The sequence below is a fragment of the Eurosta solidaginis genome, chromosome 1, assembly GCF_040869045.1.
Source record: "Eurosta solidaginis isolate ZX-2024a chromosome 1, ASM4086904v1, whole genome shotgun sequence".
In the NCBI taxonomy this organism is placed as follows: domain Eukaryota; kingdom Metazoa; phylum Arthropoda; class Insecta; order Diptera; family Tephritidae; genus Eurosta; species Eurosta solidaginis.
The window spans coordinates 109,270,803-109,296,026 of NC_090319.1; the positions used below are offsets into that span (position 1 = coordinate 109,270,803).

Here is a 25,224-nt window from a genome sequence, read left to right on the forward strand (position 1 = left end):
AACCCCCTTATCCGAACGATCGGTTGTATGGGATATATGTTATATATAGCTCCGATTGAAATGATTTTTACAGGAAATCTTCTATGATATATTAAAATATATATCACTGAGTTTCACGTTTACACTTTCTAAATTAAAGGAGAAATGGCCAAAAATCTTTCTATCTGAATGATCGGTTGTATGGGATATAACTATATATATAGCTCCGATCAAAGTCATTTTTTCAGCATATCTTCTATGATATATTGGAGTATATATCACCGAGTTTCACATTTATACATTCTAAATTGCGGCAGGAATGACCAAAATCGTCTTATATGAACGATCGGTTATATGGGAGATATATGTTATAGTGGTCCGATCCTACCGGATCCGACAAATGTCTAATATAATACCAAAATACATCCTTGTGCCAAATTCGATTGAGACGGACGGACGGACAGACGGACATGGCTATACCAACTCAGTTCGTCGCCCTGATCAATTCGGTATACTTAATGGTGAGTCTATCTTCTATATTTCTCAACGTTACAAACATCGGACCAAAGTTAATATACCATTTCATGTTCATGAAATGTATAAAAAATCATAAGATATTAAGAATATTGGGGGCAGTTTATAATTTACATTCCGATGAATAAAAGTTTCGCTAGAGGTCGCATGGGTCTACACAATTTCCCGATGGAAGAGGTTAATTGGTGTTCAAAGTAGTCATTTGGATTTATTTATTTATTTATTTATTTATTTATTTATTCATATTATAGTCTAGGACAATCAGAACCTCCTTACAGACTATTTACTAATATATCTTAACTAATATATATAAAATATTCAAATAATTTCATTCAATAGCAGTTTAAACCTAAATTTATTTAATGCAAAATCAATATCTATAGAATACAGCAAATTAAACTCCCTCATTGCCCTAGCAATTGGAGAGTTGGAAGCATAAGTCGTTCTAAATCTATCTAACCAGAAAAAATCGTGACATCGAAGGGTTCGCGATGGTACATTGAACCGTATACGTTCTAAAAGATAGGGCGAGTCAACCGTCCCATTGATGATATCATATAAAAATGTCAATGAAAGCATTGATCTTCTACTCACTAAAGATTTAAGGTTAATTAAAAGACACCTAGAACTGTATGTTGGAACAGGGTCTTGAAAACGCAAAGACCGGAGGGCAAATCGCAAAAATATTTTTTGAATACGCTCAAGTCGGTCTATATGGCAGGCATGGTACGGCCTCCAAATGAAAACAGCATATTCTAGTTTAGACCGCACTAGGGTTGTAAATAAAAGTTTTAAAGTATAAGGATCACTAAAATCCATACTGAAACGGCGAATGAACGCAAGTGTGGAATAAGACTTCGCAATGACATAATTAATCTGACTGTGGAATAGAAACTTCGCATCAAAGACTACACCAAGATCTGATATTTCATCAACAACCGTCAGCGTAGAGTCCCCAATATGATACGAAACAGGAAGAACATTTCGAGTTTTAGCAAAGGTAATACTAAAACATTTACTTATATTTAAAAGCAGACGATTCCGTTTACACCAGTCCATTACGTTATCAAGATCAGCTTGGAGCATAGTGGACTCAGATTGAGTCGTGATTGATGCAAAAATTTTCAAGTCATCAGCAAACAATAAGAATTCAGCATAACTGAAACAATGACGTATGTCATTAATAAAGATAACAAATAATAAGGGACCCAACACGCTCCCTTATGGTACACCAGAATTGGCAGTAAACGACCGCGAAGAAATACCATCTACCACAACAACACAGCTACGATCTGCCAAGTAAGATCTCACCCAAGATAGCATACTAGAATGGAAGCCGAAGCCAGCAAGTTTAGATATTAGTAATGAATGGTTGACTTTGTCAAAAGCCTTCGAAAAATCGGTATAGATAGTATCAACTTGCGCTCTCCTATTAAATGAAGAAATACAGTATTCAGAAAATACTGCTAGATTAGTTACAGTTGATCTGCCAGGCATAAATCCATGCTGATTAGGTGAAATCAAGGTCTTTACTGCGAAGAATATTTTATCCTTAACTACAATTTCAAACAATTTCGAGACAGTGGAAAGTTTAGAAATAGGACGGTAGTTGGCAACATTACTTTTATTACCACTCTTGAATATCGGGGTAATAGACGTTACCTTCCAAGCGTTTATGAAATCTCCATTCCTGAGAGATTTATTAAAAATTAATAAGATTGGATACGCAACTGCTGCAATATTTTTAAACAAAAAAGAACAGAACCCATCTACGTCCATTTGCACTGACGACTTGATCACCGAGATGCCACAAATGACATCTTCAAGAGTCAGGGACAATTGACCAAAATTAATAGGGGTGTCATTTTCCGTATCTAGTTCCTCGGTGAGAAACGTCCCAGTCTCAAAATTCGCCCCGAAAAAATCAGCAAAGAGGTTGACAGCTTCGCCGAGGGAATACGCAGATTTTCCATTGTAAGAAACTTTAGATGGGATACTTGCACACGACTTTTTAGCCTTAACGTAACGCCAAAAAGATTTAGGGTTTAACTTAATATTCCTTTCAAATTTAGCAACATACTCTTTATGAAGTTTCTTACTCAAAGATTTAAACTTACTTGAGTATAATAAATATTTATCCTTATGAAGACGCATCTTCGATAATTTATACCTTTTAAAAAACTTATTCCTTAAATTTTTAAGTCTTTTCAACTTTCTTGTATACCAAGGTATTTTGTAACATTTCCTTTTCACTCGAGGAATTAAAGTGGAGCAAATTTCATTGACTTTAACTTTGAAAAGATCAAAGCATTCATTTACACTCTTCCCAGAAAATATAGTATCCCAATCATGCAAATTGATTCTATCGCTAATGGCATTAAAGTTGCAATTTTTGAAACAGTAATTAACCGGTAGCAAATCTAAGTCGACATTTCTAAATTCGTAAAACTCCAGTTGCAGGACAAGAGGAACATGATGCAAGCCGGGGCATGACAGAGGATCGAGACATTCTTCCAAAGAAAAACTCATATCTTCACTTAAAAAAATTAGATCCAATGTTTTAAACAGTTTATTTAAAATTGAATTAATTTGAGTAAGATTGACGCTTAATAAGTTGTCAACAACATACGTTTCGGAAAAGCTAGTTACATTGTTGGGGTACAAAGTTAAACTCTCACCCACTGGCGCCCAGCTCACATCTCCTATATTGAAATCACCTAAAATACAAAAATTACACTCTGATTTCGTAGAAACTAAGTCTATAAGATTATCAGTATGTGCTTTATACAAACTGTCAATACTACCAGGCGGAATGTAAGATACACATATAAAGAGTGTCGACGACCCATTGACACATACACACAGTTGATCCAACCGAGTGTCCTCATTCTGCAGTGAAATAGATGATGAGTGATATTTACGCCGAACAGCAATTAAAGTACCACCTCCTCGGGACAGGCCAGTTTTTAACGTATCTCGATCTTTTCTATATACGTTGTACATTTCGGGATCAAAATACTCGTTGTCATAGAAATTTTCATTTAGCCAGGTTTCCACGAAAACGTAAACATCATAACCCAATAGTGAACTAAATTCATATACTGCTTTAGACTTAGTTCTAAGCCCAGAAGCATTTTCATAATATATACTAAACGGCAAAGAGTTCGGTTTGAAATTCAGGGATGTTGCTACACCACTTGTTGAGTTGCACCGCCCCTTGGAAAAAAACGGAACGGCCGTAGAATTACATTAACAGGCCAGATGTTCGCATCAATAACTTTGTTGTAATAAGATTCCGATACGCCTAGTTTAAAACTGACTCGCCTTAGTTCGGACAGATTGGTACCACTTTTTACGAGCTTGTCGCATTTCAAATAAGTTTTACCAATGCCAGAATGTTTCGTGACATAGCTTAAAATATCATCCTCGGTCACTTTGGGCAAGAACGATGAGACGTGCAGCCACTTCATACTCGAAGCTACACACAGTTCCGAGTTGGTATTTACGCCAAGAACCAGTGGCTTACTTAGATTCTTCTTGGCACTCCTCCCTACCAGTAAAGGTGCAGGAACATTATCATTATTCTGCGTGTTACTCACAGTATGAGCATCCCGCAGTCCAAAATTTGCAGTTGATGGGTTATTATTTTGGGCTACCACCGTAGCGAAACTCATTGGCAACGAAGTATTAGTACCAGTGGCACAAGTAGTAGAAGAGGTAGTAGTGTTGATAGACACAGAGGCAGTAGAAAGTGGCACCGAAGCAGCGGAAACATTCGTTAATACTGGTTTAGTTTTGCTTTTCTTACTACCCTTCACAGTCGGACTAGAGTTAGTACGGTTCGCACCAAGTTTATTATCTGCACCCTTTGAAATAAACGGCTGGGTATTATTATTCGGTAAATGTATGTCTCTGACATTATTATGTTCAGTCGCATTACCTTTTAGCAAAGACTGAGTGAGAGAGTTATTTGTCAACACGGTCATGCTATTAATAGACGTATCAACAGTATTTGATTTTGGTACGCCAGCAACATCATCGGCAGCAGCAGCGACAGCATCCCGCATAACCAAAGAGCAAGCAGCAGGAACATTAACATTATCAGACAACTCTTTTTGTTTGTTTACATTAAGAGCATTGTCCGAAACCAGCTTAAGCAAATCGACTACAGCCTTTCTCAAATCTACTATTTCCGACTTAAGAGAAGTTATAACAGCATCTCTGTCTTGTAGGTTTGTGGACAATAACTTAAATTCGGCACATAAAGCATCAAACTTTCGTGATAACTTTTTATTGTCATCACGAAAGAAGCGTAAAGAGGAATGCATATTAGCATCTTCTGCATGCAAACCATCCAGTTCATTGTCCACAGTGGGTTTCGCATTATTTATATTGTTTGTATTGTTTGTGTTCAATGAAGAACTTTCAAGTGGTCGTTCACACGATACAACGGGTGATACAGGCGGGCGGAGAGATGAGCGACGCTCTGCCATGCACTTCTCACACAAAAAAGATTTACCTGCCGAGAGCAAATAGTCAACATCGGTTTGCACAAAACCAACACAATGCAAGTGAAAAATTTCTTTGCACTTTGCACACTGAATTTTTGGATCTATGCGATCAACTTTTTGTTTGCACACACAAGGCATTTTAATATTAAATGAATATTCGATTAACTAGACAGCGGTTAGCGTCAATAAAGTTTATACACCAAGAGTCAATATGCAATTGCACGACAATTGGTCACAAAATTACGCGATTAAAGACGGTTTATTATGATAAAATTCACCATAATGCGGAGCAAAGAAAAAACACGTCCGCACTCCACGAATATAAATCAATGTTTTTTGTTTGTTAAAAGCGTTAATTGGATTTTAGTACTATCAGTTGGATTGTAGAAAGCGACAAGCTAAAAAATATGGCAGGATTAGAAAAAATACGCGAGATCACGTTCGTGCGAATTGCATTTCAATTAAATTAAACCACTTGAAAGCCATAGTCTTGGGAAAAGTAGTAACATCGAGCTAAAGGGAAGGACGCTAAAACGTTAATTAGCACAACAAAAAAATATGACCGTTTGAATAGGAATCACTTCAATTATCTTATTACGCTTGTATGCAGAACTGTAGTAATATTCGCTTGATTTATTTTTATTATTATAAAAAGTTTAATAAATAAATCAAAAATAACTGTAAATATTTCCAATTTTGAGGATTTCTTGTTGTATGTTTTACTGCAGCGTATGAAATCGAGCTAAAGTACTAATAATTCAAATTAATAAATGTTTGTTTACTGAAACCAGGCGATAAAAGAGTGCGAATGCATGCCTTGCCTCCGTTTATTTTATAAATGTGTTAAGGCGCGATAACCTCCGAAGAGATTTTAGGCCGAGTTTCTCTTCCAGTTTGCGTCGTGCAAATTATTTTTAATACAAATTGCCGGGCCGGGACCTACTTGTCCTATGCCGACTTTGAACGGCATCTGCAAGGTAAAAACACTCGGAGTGATTGCCAAACACTGCCCAGGGGCGGCCCCGCTTAGAAAAACTTTCTTCTAATTGAAAAAAACTTGTCTCTGAAATTTTGATGATGCTTTGCCCGGGGCGTGAACCTAGCATCTTCGGTATGGTAGGTGGAGCACAGGGTACACAGGGTACATTTTTTACCCTGCATAAAATGACGGTGTGGCAATGTAACTCTGCTAAACTAGCTGCTCGTGACAGACCGTTTATTTTCAGAAATTCACAAATTTTTGGCGACGAAAATTGAAATATAGCAACTAATTGCTAATGAATCTTTAGATGTTTATTATTTATTGACTGCGTGCTTGTGAGAATCATTTATGTTCTTTTCTTGCACTATAAAAGTTGCCAATTTTTAGCAGTAAGAGTAACTTTATTACAGTTCTACCATTTATTTTGTTTTTTTAGAAAAGAAACGCTATTAGATACAAACATTTTGATGTGTCTGTGTAGCTTTCAAATCCTGATATTTAGGAGAATCGATTGGTAAAAAATTTGTTAACTCGTACCCTTAAAAAAGTGCGGTTTTAACTTTTATTCCTGGACTTTTGTGAAAAAAGTCCGAAAAAGGGACGCATGATTCGTCATCATAGCATTTTCATCCGCGAGAACTTGAACCTTCACCTAGCACATTTTTTTCAGCCGGACTTTTTCGTTTTAAAAATAAAACAAAACAAGTAAGGAAGGCTAAGTTCGGGTGTAACCGAACATTACATACTCAGCTGAGAGCTTTGGAGACAAAATAAGGGAACATCACCATGTAGGAAAATGAACCTAGGGTAACCCTGGAATGTGTTTGTATGAAATGGGTATCAAATGGAAGGTATTAAAGAGTATTTTTAAAGGGAGTGGGCCTTCGTTCTGTAGGTGGACGCCTTTTTGAGATATCGCCATAAAGGTGGACCAGGGGTGACTATAGAATGTGTTGGTTCGATATGGGTATCAAATTAAAGGTATTAATGAGGGTTCTAAAAGGGAGTGGCCCTTAGTTGTATATGTGAAAGCGTTTTCGAGATATCGACCAAAATGTGGACCAGGGTGACCCAGAACATCATCTGTCGGGTACCGCTAATTTATTTATATATCTAATACCACGAACAGTATTTCTGCCAAGATTCCAAGGGCTTTTGATTTCTCCCTGCAGAACTTTTTCATTTTATTCTACTTAATATGGAAGGTGTCAAACCCATTTTACAAAGTTTTTTCTAAAGTTATATTTTGCGTCAATAGACCAATCAAATTACAATGTTTCATCCCTTTTTTCATATTTGGTATAGAATTATGGCATTTTTTTAATTTTTCGTAATTTTCGATATCGAAAAAGTGGGCGTGGTCATAGTCGGATTTCGGCCATTTTTTATACCAAGACAAAGTGAGTTCAGATAAGTACGTGAACTAAGTTTAGTAAAGATATATCGATTTTTGCTCAAGTTATCCTGTTAACGGCCGAGCGGAAGGACAGACGGTCGGCTGTGTATAAAAACTGGGCGTGGCTTCAACCGATTTTCACGGAAAACAGTTATCGTTATAGAATCTATGGCCCTACCAAATTTCACAAGGATTGCTTAATTTTTGTTCAACTTATGGCATTAAAAGTATTCTAGACAAAGTAAATGAAAAAGGGCGGAGCCACGCCCATTTTGAAATTTTCTTTGTATTTTTTGTATTTTGTTGCACCATATCGTTACTGGAGTTGAATATTAACATAATTTACTTATATACTGTAAAGATATTAAATTTTTTGTTATAATTTGACTTAAAAAAATATTTGTGTTTTTGTGTTCGTCATCCGATTTTGCTAATTTTTATTTAGCACACATATAGGAATAGGAGTAACGCTCTTGCCAAATTTCATCATGATATTTCAACGGCTGCCAAATTACGGCTTGCAAAACTTTCAAATTACCTTATTTCAAAAGTGGGTGGTGCCACGCCCATTGTCCAAAATTTTACTAATTTTCTATTCTACGTCATAAGGTCAATCCATCTACCAAGTGTCATCGCTTTATCCGTCTTTGGTAATGAATTATCGCACTTTTTGAGTTTTTCGCAATTTTCGATATCGAAAAATTTGGCGTGGTTATAGTCCGATTTCGTTCGTTTTAAATAGCGATCTGAGATGAGTGCGCAGGAACCTGCATACCAAATTTCATCACGATACCTCAAAATTTACTCAAGTTGTCGTGTTTACGGACGGACGGACAGACATGGCTAAATAAATTTCTTTTTTCGCCCAGATCATTTTGATATATAGAAGTCTATATATATCTCGATTAGTTTATGCAGATACGGATTACCGTTATACGAACAAAGTTAATATACTCAGTGAGCTCTGCTCAGCTGAGTATAACAACTATAAAACGGTATCCCTTATTAAAATCATTGAACACACAGTTGAATATTTTTAGTACCATTTCTCAACTTAAATAAAAATTTCTTTCCATCCTCTTTTGCAGACAAATTCTAATTAATTTCGGTATTGTTTACCTATCACGTACGATCGTATGTAACAACCCGTGTGAAACGCACCATCGCCAATCATATCCCCGCCAAAACATTGTAGATACAATTTTCTTCCACTAATGCAGCAGTTACTCACGAACGTACGTACCAAAAACGTGTCAGCTGACACGACCTATCTTATGAGTATGCAATGTAAACGAAAACTCACCGACGTGCAACGCCCGCACGTACGTAGCCCGGAACGTAGAAATCAAAACAATTTTGATTTTTTCCGTAAGAACGTGTCAGCTGATCGCTCTCTCACTAGACAGAGTTGCCGAGTAAACTTTTGACCGTTTGCAGTTTCATGCTAAAACACCTAATTCAAGTTTGAAAAATTGTAAAAATAATTCGAAATAATTATGTAAAAGTGCAGATTATAAATATGTGATCTATTTATATTTATTTAATATTAATTCCAGCCTTTTACAACATCAAAAATTAAATTGGAAAAAGTTGATGTTTCCATAAGCATGCATGCAAAATGGTCAATGGCAACAGTGCTTATCTGTAAACAATACACACACAAATATGTTATGTACATGTACACAGACGCACACATTGATTCCTACGGGCTTGAAGGTTCGCTCAAACGTGTTTCGTACGACAAACGTCCCTACGTACGGCACACGTTGGTGGGTAATTGCCGCTTAAGTCGGAAATAACAGTAAACAAGTTCTGCTGAAACATTTGCTAATGTTGTGTGTTTGGTAGTGAAGTCTTTATTAGCACCTTAAATTTTGCTCCAAAAATAACTAAATTTCCCTATTAAGTTTTATCTCGCACTAAAAGCGTCCTCTATCAAATTATCTTACGATTTTTTATATATCCAGTTTTTTTCTTCATTGTGTAGAATTAGTCAATTTGATATAAGGAACGTTGATAATTTTGGTGTGAAATACAATCTAATGTTAAATTGGATGTGAAAAGTTGAATGGGAATAAGTTTGTGCATACCCAGCACAGGCAATAAAAACAAATTTAACGAAGTCAATTTACACTTTCAACGCCCCGCTTAGGGGTGGTGACCTATTAACGGTGGTGGGAGTGCTTCATACTAAAGTTGGGCGGAATTTAAGTGACTTTTTTTATACACTTACATAAATAAAAACATACATTCTTTATACATGCGTACTTATATTGGATAAGTTTGTTGGAATTTTGAGAAAGCAAACATCTAATACCTTGAGCGAAAATGCTCTTTTCATTTCGAGTTTGTATTTCGAATTAATACCAACTGAGGTTTCTTCACACGCACGTATGTATATTTGTTCGTGTAATCATTTACGCATGTATGAGAGCACCCAGTTAACATTTTGCTTTAACTTGAAGCTGAAGATCATTTGAAATTTAAATATTCGTTTTAAATATCTTACACCTAGATTAAAACATCGATCAACTCAAAAAAGCGCAATGTTTAGAAAACGCGAAAAACTGACTGATTCTCCTTTGAAATTTTTATTTTTTACAAAACTGTTTCTCGCTGACCAGTGGAAGTATTAGTAAATCGAGTATACAGTCCCAAAGGTATTGAATTGAAAAACCCGGAGGTACTCATTCGAGATATTCAAATTTCTTAAATTCAGTTGAAACAAGACCGGAACTGAATCCAATTGGATTCGGCTCTTCAAGCCGTACACGAGCTAAAATAAGACGTTTCTAAAATTAATAAAATACCAAGCTATAAATAACTATAAATAAAGTTTTGTAAGACATTTTTGTTGTAGTTTATTGGACACAAAATTGTCCTAGTGCCTTTTACCCGGAGAAAAAATCTATTCATGCCAGAACGATCCCTGGGTGGCACTAGTATCCGATTTGCAATAGTAGCAAAATACCTAGAGGTTAGACTGGACAGAACCTTCAGGTGCAATGCTCATCTAGACGCTGCCTTAAACAAAGATCAAGAGCTTTCTTCACTTGCTCGCGACTCTGTGGCAAAACATGAAGGGTTATCTTTCAAAATGGAATACTGGGCATTTAATACTGCTGTGAAGCCAATAGTCACCTATGCTGCTTTGGTTTGCTGGTCGAAGATAGCACAAAGAATAGCAATAACAAAATTAAGCAAACTGCATCGCCTAGTTTTTATTGTCACAAGAGGTGCCAGTGTCCCCTAGTGGGAATACATGCTAATAGAAATAGGGGCACGAGTTGCCCCAATAAGACTATCTCTTAGCTAAAGAGCGGCAACATGAAATGGCATATGAAAGCAAAAAGAAAATTCATGGGAGATCTCGTATTGAAACTAAGTAATGCAATGGCCGCAACGCTCAGAATCTTACGGAATTTTGAAGTGTCTATTGTGGACAGAACTCTATGATAAACAGAGAATCCATGGCATCTATGTATAGCAGCATTCCATAGTCCAGATCCCTTCTGTGGACCCACAAAGGTTCAAACTAAGGAAACAATAACTGGGAAACAAATCAGCTCATACAACACTGTATTGATTGTCCATATCAAAAATAGGCGTAACTGTTTATACTCCCAGCAACGAGTGTATCAGCCAAACTCATTAATCTAAGCAGAAAGGACCTACGAACTCTCTATGGGTAGTATACGGGACACTGTAGTGTACATACACAAATCTGTCGACTTTGTGAGCTGGAGGATAGACGCCGGCTCACATTCTCTGCACATGCGTCTCTCTGGCAAGGCAGGAATTCTCCCACCTAGGTGGCGTTACTCTAAACCCTTCATGATATGAAGTAAAAACCTGAAGAGGTACTCAAATACATTAAAATCCATTACAGGTATAGGATGAAAGGTAAATCATAATAGATCAAAGTAAAGGTCGCACTGCATCGAGGACTGGACATTAAGCCATGGCGACAGCTTTAGCACGCCTTTCAATTGTAGAGAAGGACTTTCTACAAAGTTTTTCATATCAGAGGTAGTCCGCAAAATTATTTAGATATACCAAACTAAAAAACTCAAACCTGGTGGTTATTCATAATGATAAAACTCCCGGATAAGATTATTGGTATAGCCTAAAAGGTTCAAGGTGGGCATAATAAATCCTTGCCGAGATGGTCGGGCTAGTACCTTAATGGTGCTTGTAAGCGGGTCGTATCAGATCTACATACATATATGCGACAAAGGACCATCCACATCGATAACACTCAAAACCTACGTGGAGTGTCTTTATGGCTACAACAGCAACAACCGCAGTAAAGGGACAAAACGAGTTCTTTTCATTCTCATCCTTGCAGCTTCAATAGAGGGAGATTTTTTGTATACGCCATATTGCAAGCTTCGATACATTTCAAAAATTTTTTTTATGATACCCTTACGTACAATTGGTTCGTGGATTTGGCGATTCCCAGTTGCCCCGCATTAGCCCTGCAGTGCTACAGTACGTAAACTAACCAATTAAAATAGACTTCAAATTAATGGTAAATACATAAGATATAGGGGAAATCTGGGCCCACGTTATACATTTGGTTGGGCATATATGCTCGGAAAGCTCCCCAGGCTTAGTAGCTTCTGAGTCCCAAGAGGATATCGTGTTTCGTCATATGAATGCCACCGGCTGCTACTAACCGTCTTAGACTGCAATAGCTACCATTTGTTATGACGCTCTTGAAGCAAGTGCTGAGAAATGCGTCCCGCAGGAACCAGCACCATCTTTCCGAGGTCTAGAGTACACCATGTGTTATATAAATGTAAAAAAAAAAAAAATGTAAGGCGCGATAACCTCCGAAGAGATTTAAGGCCGAGCTTCTCTTCCAATTTGCGTCGTGTTCATTTTTAATTTTTCCTACAAATTGGCCGGACGGAACCTACTTGTTTTATGCCAACTCCGAACGGCATGTGCAAGTCAGATGAGTTTTCACTGAGAGCTTTTTATGGCAGAAATACACTCGGAGTGCTTGCCAAACACTGCCGAGGTGCGACCCCGCTTAGACAAATTTTCTTCTTATTGAAAAAACTTGTTTCTAAAATTTTGGTGTTGCCTTTCCCGGGACGTGAACCCAGGATCTTCAGTGTGAATGGCGGAGCACGATACCATCACAACACGGCGGCCGCCCATATGTTACCAAAGAAAATAAGCTAACTATACGCTAGAAGTTGGTTTTCTGTGAAAAAAGCGAACTATAATTTTGTAAGGCGAAAGCCGAAAAATAGTTAAATGTGGTTATTACTGCATGAGTTTTCAACTAACTACTAGTCAAATAGGTGGGATGGCATGAAGTCAACGGCGTTAGCTCAATTGACCTTATGCTCACTTCAAATGGCCTTATGATGTTTTCAAATGGCAACAAAGTTAATTGGTCTTATGCCCACTCTAACTTTAAGAAATATTTTAATTTGATTTCATGTTTTCACTGTATCGAGACCAGCCCAAAAACAAGCAATCTCCACAGGATAACAAGATGTTTTGTTGAAATATTGCTTCTTATTTCAAAAAAATCGTGCTCGAAACTGTTTGTAGACCGATGCAAAAAATGTTCTACAATAAAGATCTAAACTTAGTTGCAACATACTAATTATAACACATTAAGTTTGAGAAAACTGAAGCAAACAAACCAAAAATTGAAAGAGGTGCACGGCCGTCACCTCCTCGGAAGCGTATCGCGCCAAATTATTATTATCATCAACTTAATTCTTAAATTCTATATACTTATACCGTTAAAATTATACCGTACAAATTAAATGTGTATTTTGGTAATTTTCTCTTCTTTTATAATTCTTTTAGGACCTTCTGATGTTCTCAGTGTAAACTACACACATACAACCACCACACTTCACATGTCTACAAATTTTTCAATATACAACCTAAATGCAATATATTTTCACAATTTCACCAAGCTACCATTAATTTTCTCTTGGAAAGGTCAGCATATGGGTTGCATCATTTAAAATTTTGCTTCTTAAAGTGGAATTTTTAGTATACACGTTATTGTACATTGTACTTAACCACTCAAAAATAAATTTTAACCATATTCTCACACCCTCTCATCTCTATGTACATTCTACCAAGATCAGCGGCAAGCATTGAAAAGAAAACAAAGCCGAACAAAAGGCCAATTGACCTTCTGCAGTGCCAAAGTACATATTTAGCAATTTATGTTGGCGAGCGTCTGCAGTCAACTTGAAAACATAAGCACAAAGCAAAATAGGCGAGAAAAATAATGTACCTTAAAAAAGAAAAGTAGTGGTGCGACCAATCGCCCTAGGGTAAAAGATAAAACAATAAAATTACAAAAAAAAAAAAGAAAAAAAAAAATGGATTTCAATAGACAATCGGATCAAGGATAACCCAATAGTTTAAAAGTAGAGAAACATACATACGTACTTCTGAACAAGGTCGTACACGCAGCTGATTCCAGGAGGTAGGGTTTCTCAAACAGTTGTAAAACAAAGTATCTGAGAGATTTAAAAAGAAATATGTTATGAATGAAATTAATGCATCGCGTCCGGTAAGACAATAATGTTTTTTTTTGTTGTGAAACAAAACTTGCAGGAATGCAATAATTAAAACTATTTTTCTTAATTACATTGAGACTACTTTTAAAAGTATGGCTATATTTAGGAACTCAATAAGTTTACTAAAATAGTAACTTGTTTTTGCCATGAAAGACAGTTTTGCAACTCAATTTCAGGATCACTTCGGGGTTAACTAAGGTATCATTTCGGCAAACCTTCAAATCCGTTTCGAAACTGTTTCGGGACAATTTTGGGGCAGTTGATTTTCAAAACAATTTCGAAACTATTTCAAGACCAATTGGGAACAGTTTCAGGAGAGTTACAGAATCTTAAATTAATCCCCAAACTATTTTGAAATTGTTTCCAATTGGTTCCGAAATAGCCTCAAAATGATTCTGAAGTCATCCTGTACTGTCCCGAAATGGTTTCGAAATAGTCTTGAAATTATCTTGAAGCTGTTCCGAAATGATACCTAAAAAAATCTAAAGGTGAATTCGGAAGGATACTTCAACTTCCCTAAAATTGTACAGAAACAGTCGAAATGGTTTTGAGGTTTTGCCAAAATGATACCTAAAGTAATCTTGAAGTTACTCCGTACTGAATGACCGGGCATGTATGCTTCTTATGGAAAAAACGATAAGTTTATGTTTTATTGTGTAAATCGATGTGTGCATCAGGGTGGGTCGATTTGTGTGGATGAAAATTAACCAATATCACGCCATCGATTTTTTGATAGGATTTGGGCTCAGGATAAAAAGTTCCACTACGCATACCCAAAAAAAATTTTTCGAGCCTGCGAAATTTGATTTTTTTGATTTTTTTTTCTACTTTGACTTTCGGCCACGGTGGTGTGATGGTAGCGTGCTCCGCCTACCACACCGTATGCCCTGGGTTCACACCCCGGGCAAAGCAACATCAAAATTTTAGAAGCAAGTTTTTTTCAATTAGAAGACAATTATTCTAAGCGGGGTCGCCCCTTGGCAGTGTTTGGAAAGCGCTCCGAGTGTATTTCTGCCATGAAAAACTCTCAGTGAAAACTTATCTGCCTTGCAGATGCCGTTCGGAGTCGGCATAAAACATGTAAGTCCCGTCCGGCCAATTTGTAGGGAAAATCAAGAGGAGCACGACACAAATTGGAAGAGAAGTTCGGCCTTAGATCTCTTCGGAGGATATCGCGCCTTATATTTATTTATCTATTTTTTGATTTTTATACATACCTGAAAATTTTACAATCAAATGAAAATTTTTTTAGTAGGTAATGAAAAAACCTTAAAAATCAAAGTCGAAAAGAAGTCAATAAAATGAAATTTCGCAGCCTCGAAAATTATTTTTTTGGGTATGCGTAGTAGAACTTTTTTCCTGAGCCCAAATACTATCGAAAAATCGATGGCGCCATATCGATTAATAAATCGACCCACCCTAGTGTGCATGTTTTTAAGGCCAACCTTTTACTGCCGTTTTATTTTTTACTGCACTTATACGGATATGTTTATAAGTTTCGGTTTTATTCACTCTTAAAATAAATACACTTGTTGGCGCCGGCATTTCATATGTACTGGTTGCATTAAAAAGGCGATCCCATGTCTGGGAGCAGTTACTTTTATTAAGTTTTAACCGTCTTGTAGTAAAATAAGCATAGAAGGATCTGCTGGTTATATGATTTTGTGCCACGTAGCACAGTCAATTTTAAATTTTTCGTTTTATTCCTTACTAGCGGACCCGGCAGACGTAGTTCTGCCATAAATTTGATCTATCTGCATACATTTTAATAAGCTTTTTCCGTCTAACTCTGCCCTCCCCCTCTACACTTTTTGCTTATCTTTGTATTCACTCCTTCCTCCGTATTTTTCGCTTCATCTATCTCCATCTTCGTCTCATTCTATCTCTTTTTTCAGTCTCCTTCTCTCTTTTCTCTTCTCTCAAGTTTTTCTAACTTTTCTTCATCCCTTATTGCCAGTCCCAGATAGTGGTATGTATTTTGTTCCAGTCCCATTCCGAGTCTCAGTCTCAGTCCCAGGTCGTCTCTGGTCTACTTCCCGGAAAAAAACATCGTAAATACTAATATAGGCAAATTTATATACCACATTTCAGACAAATCGAATAGGATGTATGTAAATAGGTATGTGGGTATTATTAATTCATGTCTTTATTTCGGCTTCGCATGCATACTTATCAGTTTTGCCAGGTTGATGCGACTAAATCGAATACCACAATGAAAATTACTTTAAAGCTCTCAGCAACAGCTTTCATTTGATATCCATAATACACACATATTCTAGGGGTATCCGGGTCCATGTTTTGGCGTCTATCTCGAGACCCTATGTAACCCATCATGTAAAAACACATGCTAGTGTTACCCTGATCCACGTTTTGGCCTATATCTCGATACCCTAGTCTCTGTACTAAAGCACTCATCAACAGCTTTCTTTTGATATCCATATTCTATAAGCACATTCTAGGGGTACCCGGGTCCACGTTTTGGCCCATATCTCGAGATCCTAGTCACCCAGGGGTATGAAAATTACCCTCTACTAAAGCACTCATCAACAGCTTTCATTTGATATCCATATTCTATAAACACATTCTAGGGGTACCCGGGTCCACGTTTTGGCCCATATCTCGAGACCCTAGTCACATTCTATCTCTTTTTTCAGTCTCCTCCTCTCTTTTCTCTTCTCTCAAGTTTTTCTAATTTTTCTTCATCTCTTATTGCCAGTCCCAGATAGTGGTATGTATTTTGTTCCAGTCCCATTCCGAGTCTCAGTCTCAGTCCCAGGTCGTCTCTGGTCTACTTCCCGGAAAAAAGCATCGTAAATACTAATATAGGCAAATTTATAAACCAAATTTCAGACAAATCGAATAGGACGTATGTAAATAGGTATGTGGGTATTATTAATTCATGTCTTTATTTCGGCTTCGCATGCATACTTATCAGTTTTGCCAGGTTGATGCGACTAAATCGAATACCACAATGAAAATTACTTTAAAGCTCTCAGCAACAGCTTTCATTTGATATCCATAATACACACATATTCTAGGGGTATCCGGGTCCATGTTTTGGCCTCTATCTCGGGACCCTATGTAACCCATCATGTAAAAACACATGCTAGTGTTACCCTGATCCACGTTTTGGCCTATATCTCGATACCCTAGTCCCTGTACTAAAGCACTCATCAACAGCTTTCTTTTGATATCCATATTCTATAAGCACATTCTAGGGGTACCCGGGTCCACGTTTTGGCCCATATCTCGAGATCCTAGTCACCCAGGGGTATGAAAATTACCCTCTACTAAAGCACTCATCAACAGCTTTCATTTGATATCCATATTCTATAAACACATTCTAGGGGTACCCGGGTCCACGTTTTGGCCCATATCTCGAGACCCTAGTCACCCAGGGGTATGAAAATTACCCTCTACTAAAGCACTCATCAACAGCTTTCATTTGATATCCATATTCTGCAAACACATTCTAGGGGTACCCGGGTCCACGTTTTGTCCTATATCTCGAGACCCTGTGAGTCGATCGCAATCAAACCTATGTGCGAACCACCGCGGTATACGCAACTTATGTGAAAGTTTGAACAAAATCGACCGAATAGTTTTTGGTTCTATAAGCCTCACACAAACAGACATTCATTTTTATATATATAGAGATAACACCATGAATATTGACTTTATGTGTGTGAAACAATCGACCGCGATAAGCAGTCAAGGAAAGCGACTAGTGTCACATGCCCCCAGCCTTCGGATTCTTCTAGCGAACATATTTTTTTTTTAATCGGTGTAACTCTCAGTATCTTAAACTAGACCAATAATATTTCGTTTATAAGTCTAAACGATTTTGAGAAATGAGTGGAATCCATTCGAAACTATTTCGGAACTGTCTTCAGATAATGTGAGCGTTCATTTTCGCCATTTTTGCGAAAAATTCGGCAACATTTTCAGGCTAATCTGTGCGGTTTTTTCAGGATCATTCGTATCTAATATTCAGACTATTTGTTTTTATGAAATATGTATGTGCATATTCGATTATTAAAGCTCTGAACTTTGGTATCTCCTCATTTTTTAATCCCTAATGAGTCAGCAAGTCCAACAGTACCGTCAGATTTAAAAATGACTCTCGTTGTCTCTTAGCTGTTGAAAGTGAAACAAGTGAGGTCTTTTAATTGATAAGTTCAGCATTTTGCGAGACTCCTAACTTTTTAGTCAAACTAAACTCATCGGCTATTTTTTCCACAACACACATGCAGATTTACTTGTAACGATTTCATTATAAGTATACCAGATTAATGGTGGCCGATAATAGTGATCCTGATAAAAGACCTGCCATTCCCTAACCCTTGGTTCTCGGCGCTAAATCCTACTTCAACTTATATGCTTTTCTAAAGAACTACACATTTATTCATGACATTGTACTAGAAATAATTGAGATACTAATATATTCTTACCAAGTGTACATAATAAATATTTCACTTTCACTTCGTCAGCTAAAATCTGCAGATATCGAACGGTACCAAGCCAAATATAATCCTATTACAGCCTCTTTACATACTTTGTGTAATACATTCTCGTTTTATATATTTCCCTTGCCGTCACTCAAAATCCCATCCTGCCTTTCACTGACAAAATCATTCTATAAAAGCAAATTGGTATTTTTTCGTATATTTGTTATATTTGGAAATATGCTTATACATACTAGAGGTTTACGCCGATCACTTTATCGGCGGCGGCGGCGTAAGCGGCGCGCCGGCGTACGCCGGTGTTCTTACTTTAAAAAGCTTGATATTGGAATTGGTCTCTTTTTAATGTCATTATTGCTGTTTTTTTGCCTAGCAACTGGCAATTAGAAAACACATTTGTTTCGGCTGTTTTAAGAGCTACATTTCCCGATGTGCGAACAGTAGCAATCCCGACCACCAATCGCTACCACGTCTCCTGACCCTCACACCATATGCCATCACAGAAGCTATAGGACTGCGACTTCGAACTCATACCTTCGTTGACGTCACTTTCCTAGAAGCTCTAGGTGTAGCTCCGAAGAGTTTCCAACGGATGCTTTTGTTGCGCTATGCTGCCGAGCTACACCAGAGAAACACCTTGAAACGTTAGGGAGCGACTATTCGGCCAAGGATGCCGTCCTCGAAATCATAAGCAGTCTATGTGGATATCATTACGTAACTCATGGGTGAAAATCGTATAATCCTTCGCGCATCTACATAATTAAAATTTTACCAGGACCCTGGATAAAATTTTTAAAATGTAGACCAAAGTTTGCAGACGTTTGTGTTTACAACATTGATTTCGATGGTCTTCGTTAAATCAAAACGATATTTTAGAATGAATGTCGACCGATTTTAAGTTGAAAGATGTTAACTGCTGTTTTCCGGCCTTTAAAAGAGCTCATTATGGATGATCGCGCTTCAGTTTTCAGACTAGTTCGACTGTTGACTACACACGGTCATTAGTTCGACTGTCTTGGGAAAGCTTTTGCTTCACCACTTTGAATGTTCTTGCGAAGGACAAAGCCTCACCTGGTAAATATATGTACCTACGTATTCACATTTGTAAAAGGAGCCGTAACGTGTAGGTGATATTTAAACTTGGTTGATGGTTGTGATTCACTCCAAGGGACTAATTTTGGATAGGACCGCCAACTTTAGGAAATGTCAAACCGGGACACTTGGGTGTTGAAGGATGAAGTGTGAGAATCAAAATTAACATTTCAGACGCTATTATAGTTTCGCAAATAAACAACAGATGTTTGAATGTAAGCCCCAGTGATTTTTCAAACCCTTCTCATACGTATGTACATATATCCACAACTTAAATATGAGGTGAGAAACATTTCAAAGGAGTGTTTATGCCCCTAGAATCTACTAAAAAATTTTGCATCACTGATTTCGTTTATTCTTTCAGCCAATCTGGATATAAATTTTTTTTTAAAAATCGGCACTTTTTTCGGGTAATTTGCTTTTTTTAACTTGAGGACAATTTGAAAACATGTTCGCCTTGGGTCATTTTATTTGAAATCATTGTTCATTATTAATTTTCGAAAAAAATATGCAAATTGAGCATATAAAGTTATTATTTACCTTTTTTAGTGTTTTGTTTTAATAACTTGCGCCTTTTAATATACCTTTAACGCCTGTTTTTATACCTTTCATGAAAATGAAATGGTATATTACCTTTGGCACGAATCTCAAAATTGTAAGTCCTTAAAGGAAAATAGACAGACCCACCATTAAGTATACCGAAATAATCAGGACGAAGAGCTGAGTTGATTTAGCCATGTCCGTCTGTCCGTCTGTCTGTTTGTATGCAAACTAGTCCCTCAATTTTTGAGATATCTTGATAAAATTTGATAAAATTTGGTGATCGGGTGAATTTAGGTGTCCGATTAGACATTTTTCTTAACCGGCCGGATCGGACCACTATATATATATCCTCCATACAATCGATTTTCCAGAAAACGAGGATTTTTGTGATATCTTTTTCAATTTATCAGATTGAAGCTTCAAACTTCACCATATGCTTTCGTATATTGCACATATTGTTGTCTGAAAAAATGGAAGAGATCGGTCGTATATATAGTATATATCCCCACAACCGATTGTTCAGATAAGAAACTTTTCGTAATTACTGCCCCATTTTAACAGCTAAAAGCTTCAAATTTCACCAAATGCATACATATGTAGCATATACTGTTGTCTGAAAAACTCATAGAGGTCGGTGGTATATATAGTATTGTGACGAATATGAGTGACACTAAGTGATACTCACATCCCTAGTCTGATGCTAATTAAATGAAGTTACAACAACAATAAAGCAGACAGTCACTTGTATCTACATAAACGAATCAATCATTATGTCTACACATATGTACGTACACGCAGCTGAGACGCAACGCACAACCACATGCATAGATCTGAGATACTCCCGAAAGTATGCAATGAGAGAAGCTCTAAAATCGTGCAATTGTAGTTACAGCTGAGAAATTTGATAGCTGATGGCCAACTAGTACATTCTGGAAATGGAAGCGCCTAGAAGATGCGAACGAGGAAATCAGAGAGTATAAAAGGCAACAACAGTCGAGGCGCAATAATTCAGTTTGATTTAAGCGTTCCATCTGTCGAGTAGTAGCAGTGTTATTTTTGAAAGTACTTTAATAAAGGCCATTTTGCATTACTAAATAGAGGTGTTATTTATTCAACAGTTTAGTGATTCGAACTTAGCAGAAGGTCGCAAATAAGAGGATTTGCAGTAAATTCGATACAGTATATACCCCATATGAACTGTCATTGTTGCCCCATTTTTACGGCTAGAAGCTTCAAATTTCATCAAATGCTTAAGTTTACGTCATATACTGTTGAAATCCGCGATTCGTAGTCACAGTTTTTACAAGCAGACCACAAAAAAGTGAAACTTTGCATCGATAAGTCTTAAATAAATAAAACATATAAATAAATGTAAGGTGCGATAACCTCCGAAGAGATCTAAGGCCAAGCTTCTCTTCCAATTTGTGTCGTGCTCCTATTTTTTCCTACAAATTGGCGGGATGGGACCTACTTGTTTAATGCCGAACGGCATCTGCAAGTCAGATGAGTTTTCACTGAGAGCTTTTCATGGCAGAAATACACTCGTAGTGCTTGCCAAACACTGCCGAGGGGCGACTCCGCTTAGAAAAATTTTCTTCTAATTGAAAAAACTTGTTTCTAAAGTTTTTGATGTTGCTTTTTCCGGGGCGTGAACCCAGGATCTTCGCTGTGGTGGGCGGAGCACGCTACTATCAACAGTCTTAAACATTCGGCGGCGGCGTGCCAAAAACGACCAAAATCGGCGGCGGCGGCGTTTATCTACGGCGTTTATCGACGGGGTATATCTCTAATTCATACATATGTATGTGTGTATGTTTTTATACTCAGTTGAGCAGAGCTCACAGAGTATACTAAGTTTGATTGGATAACGGTTGGTTGTACAGGTATAAAGGAATCGAGATAGATATAGACTTCCATATATCAAAATAATCAGGATCGAAAAAAAAATTGATTGAGCCATGTCCGTCCGTCCGTCCGTCCGTTAACACGATAACTTGAGCAAATTTTGAGGTAAATTGATGAAATTTGGTATGTAGGTTCCTGAGCCCTCATCTCAGATCGCTATTTAAAATGAACGAAATCGGACCATAACCACGCCCACTTTTTCGATATCGAAAATTTCGAAAAACCGAAAAAGTGCGATAATTCATTACCAAAGAAAGCTAAAACGATGAAACTTGGTAGATGGGTTGACCTTGTGGCACAGGATAGAAAACTAGTAAAATTTTGGACAATGGGCGTGGCACCGCCCACTTTTAAAAGAAGGTAATTTAAAACTTTTGCAAGCTGTAATTTGGCAGTCGTTGAAGATATCGTTATGAAATTTGGCAGGCACGTTACTCTTATTACTATATGTACGCTTAATAAAAATTGGCAAAATCGGAGAAGTAAAATTTTAACAAAAAATTTTATGTCTTTACAGTATATAAGTAATGTATGTCAACATTCAACTCCAGTAATGATACGGTGCAACAAAATACAAAAATAAAAGAAAATTTCAAAATGGGCGTGGCTCCGCCCTTTTTCATTTAATTTGTCTAGGATACTTTTAATGCCATAAGTCGAACAAAACTTTACCAATCCTTTTGAAATTTGGTAGGGGTATAGATATTATGACGTTATGAGAAAGGGCGAAATCGGTTGAAGCCACGCCCAGTTTTTATAAACAGTCGTCCGTCTGTCCTTCCGCATGGCCGATAACATGATAACTTGAGCAAAAATCGACATATCTTTACTGAACTTAGTTCACGTACTTATCTGAACTCACTTTATCTTGGTATAAAAAATGAACGAAATCCGACTATGACCACGGCCACTTTTTCGATATCGAAAATTACGAAAAATTAAAAAAATGCCATAATTCTATACCAAATACGAAAAGAGGGATGAAACATGGTAATTGGATTGGTTTATTGACGCGAAATATAACTTTAGAAAAAACTTTGTAAAATGGTTGTGATACCTACCATATTAAGTAGAAGAAAATGAAAAAGTTCTGCAGGGCGAAATAAAGAACCCTTGAAATCTTGGCAGGTATTACATATATAAATAAATTAGCGGTATCCAACAGATGATGTTCTGGGTCACCCTGGTCCACATTTTGGTCGATATCTGGAAAACGCCTTCACATACACAACTACCACCACTCTCTTTTAAAGCTCTCATTAATACCTTTAATTTGATACCAATATCGTACAAACACATTCTAGAGTCAACCCTGGTCCACCTTTATGGCGATATTTCGAGACGGCGTCCACCTATAGAACTAAGGCCCACTCCCTTTTAAAATACTCATTAACACCTTTCATTTGATACCAACATCGTACAAACAAAGTCTAGAGTCACCCCTGGTCCATCTTTATTGCGATACCTCGAAAAGGCGTCCACCTATAGAACTAAGGCCCCCTCCCTTTTAAAATACTCATTAACACCTTTCGTTTGATACCCATATTATACAAACGTATTCTAGAGTCACCCCTGGTCCACCTTAATGGCGATATCTCGAAAAGGTGACCACCTATACAACTACCACCACTCACTTTTAAACCCCTAATTAATACCTTAAATTTGATACCCATATCGTACAAACACATTCTAGAGTCACCCCTGGTCCACCTTTATGGCGATATTTCGAGACGGCGTCCACCTATAGAACTAAGGCCCACTCCCTTTTAAAATACTCATTAACACCTTTCATTTGATACCCATATCGTACAAACAAATTCTAGAGTCAACCCTGATCCACCTTTATGGCGATATCCCTTAATGGCGTGCACCTATAGAACTATGGCCCACTCCCTCATAAAATACTCTTTAATGCCTTTCATTTGATACACATGTCATACAAACACATTCCAGGGTTTCCCTCGGTTCATTTTCCTACATGGTTATTTTCCCTTATGTTGTCACCATAGCTCTCAACTGAGTATGTAATGTTTGGGTACAACCGAACTTAACCTTCCTTACTTGTTACGAGTGTAGCTGGTTTAAGATTACTGACATTGTTAGTCAGTTGGTTAGTATGTTAGTCACAGGTATAAAGGAATCGAGATAGATATAGACTTCGATATATGAAAATCATCAGTATCGAAAAAAAATGTGATTGAGCCATGTCCGTCCGTCCCTCCGTCCGTCCGTCTGTCCGTTAACACGATAACTTGAGTTAATATTGAGATATCTTCACCAAATTTGGTACACGAGCTTATCTGGACCCAGAATAGACTGGTATTGAAAATGGGCGAAATCGGATGATAACCACGCCCACTTTTTATATATATAACATTTTGGAAAACACAAAAAACCTGCTTATTTAATAAATAATACACCTAAAATGTTGACATTCGACGTGTGGACTGATAGTGAGGCCCTTGATAAAAATTTAAAAGAAAAATTTTAAAGTGGGCTTGGCACCACCCACTTCTAATAAAATCAATTTTACAAATATTACTAATCATAAATCAAAAATCGTTAAACCTATCGTAACAAAATTCGGCAGAGAGGTTGCATTTACTATAAGGAATCCTTTCAAGAAAAATTAACGAAATCGGCTAAGGACCACGCCCACTTTTATATCAAAGATTTTTAAAGGGTCGTGGACGAATAAAATAAGCTATATCTTTGCAAAAAAGAGCTTTATATCAATGGTATTTCATTTCCCAAATGGCTTTGTAACAATAAATAGGAAAAACTTCAAATTTTAAAAAATGGGGGTGGCGCCGCCCCTTTTATGACTAAGCAATTTTCTATGTGTAGGGAGCCATAACTCGAAGAAAAATTAGTTGAGAATAAAACCATATGTATATGTATTATTGCGCAGCCTTGTAACACTATTGAGCACACAAAACAAACAACAACAGCATTTCAAGTGTACAGCTGGGTATTTAATGTTCGGTTTCACCCGAACTTAGACTTCCTTACTTGTTTTTATACTCACTTGAGCAGAGCCCACAGAGTATATTAACTTTGATTGGATAACGGTTGGTTGTACAGGTATAAAGGAATCGAGATAGATATAGACTTCCATATATCAAAATCATCAGTATCGAAAAAAAATTTGATTGAGCCATGTCCGTCCGTCCGTCCGTCTGTCTATAAGGTTCATCTTATGAACCTCTTTGGAAGCCACTCACCTTTGGGCTACTAGACCCACGTGCAGACT

General features: G+C 37.2%; 2 protein-coding genes across 8 annotated transcripts in view; one reads left to right on the plus strand and one right to left on the minus strand.

Moving 5' to 3' along the window:
- The window catches only part of Hs6st (heparan sulfate 6-O-sulfotransferase), an 812,621-nt gene that overhangs the window by 193,001 nt on the left and 594,396 nt on the right, over nucleotides 1–25,224 (plus strand). The gene's annotated exons all lie outside the window — the stretch shown is intronic.
- On the minus strand, nucleotides 2,299–5,320 carry LOC137236722 (uncharacterized). The gene is made up of 2 exons (XM_067759692.1): nucleotides 4,454–5,320; nucleotides 2,299–4,379 (listed from the first exon to the last, which is right to left on the minus strand). The coding sequence occupies exons 1-2, from the start codon at nucleotides 5,160–5,162 to the stop codon at nucleotides 4,369–4,371; spliced, it is 720 nt and encodes a 239-aa protein (XP_067615793.1). The 5' UTR covers nucleotides 5,163–5,320; the 3' UTR covers nucleotides 2,299–4,368.

What these genes read in the sequence shown, in the direction of transcription:
- LOC137236722 (XM_067759692.1), bottom strand. Translation starts at nt 5,162, where the DNA reads ATGCCTTGTGTGTGCAAACAAAAAGTTGATCGCATAGATCCAAAAATT.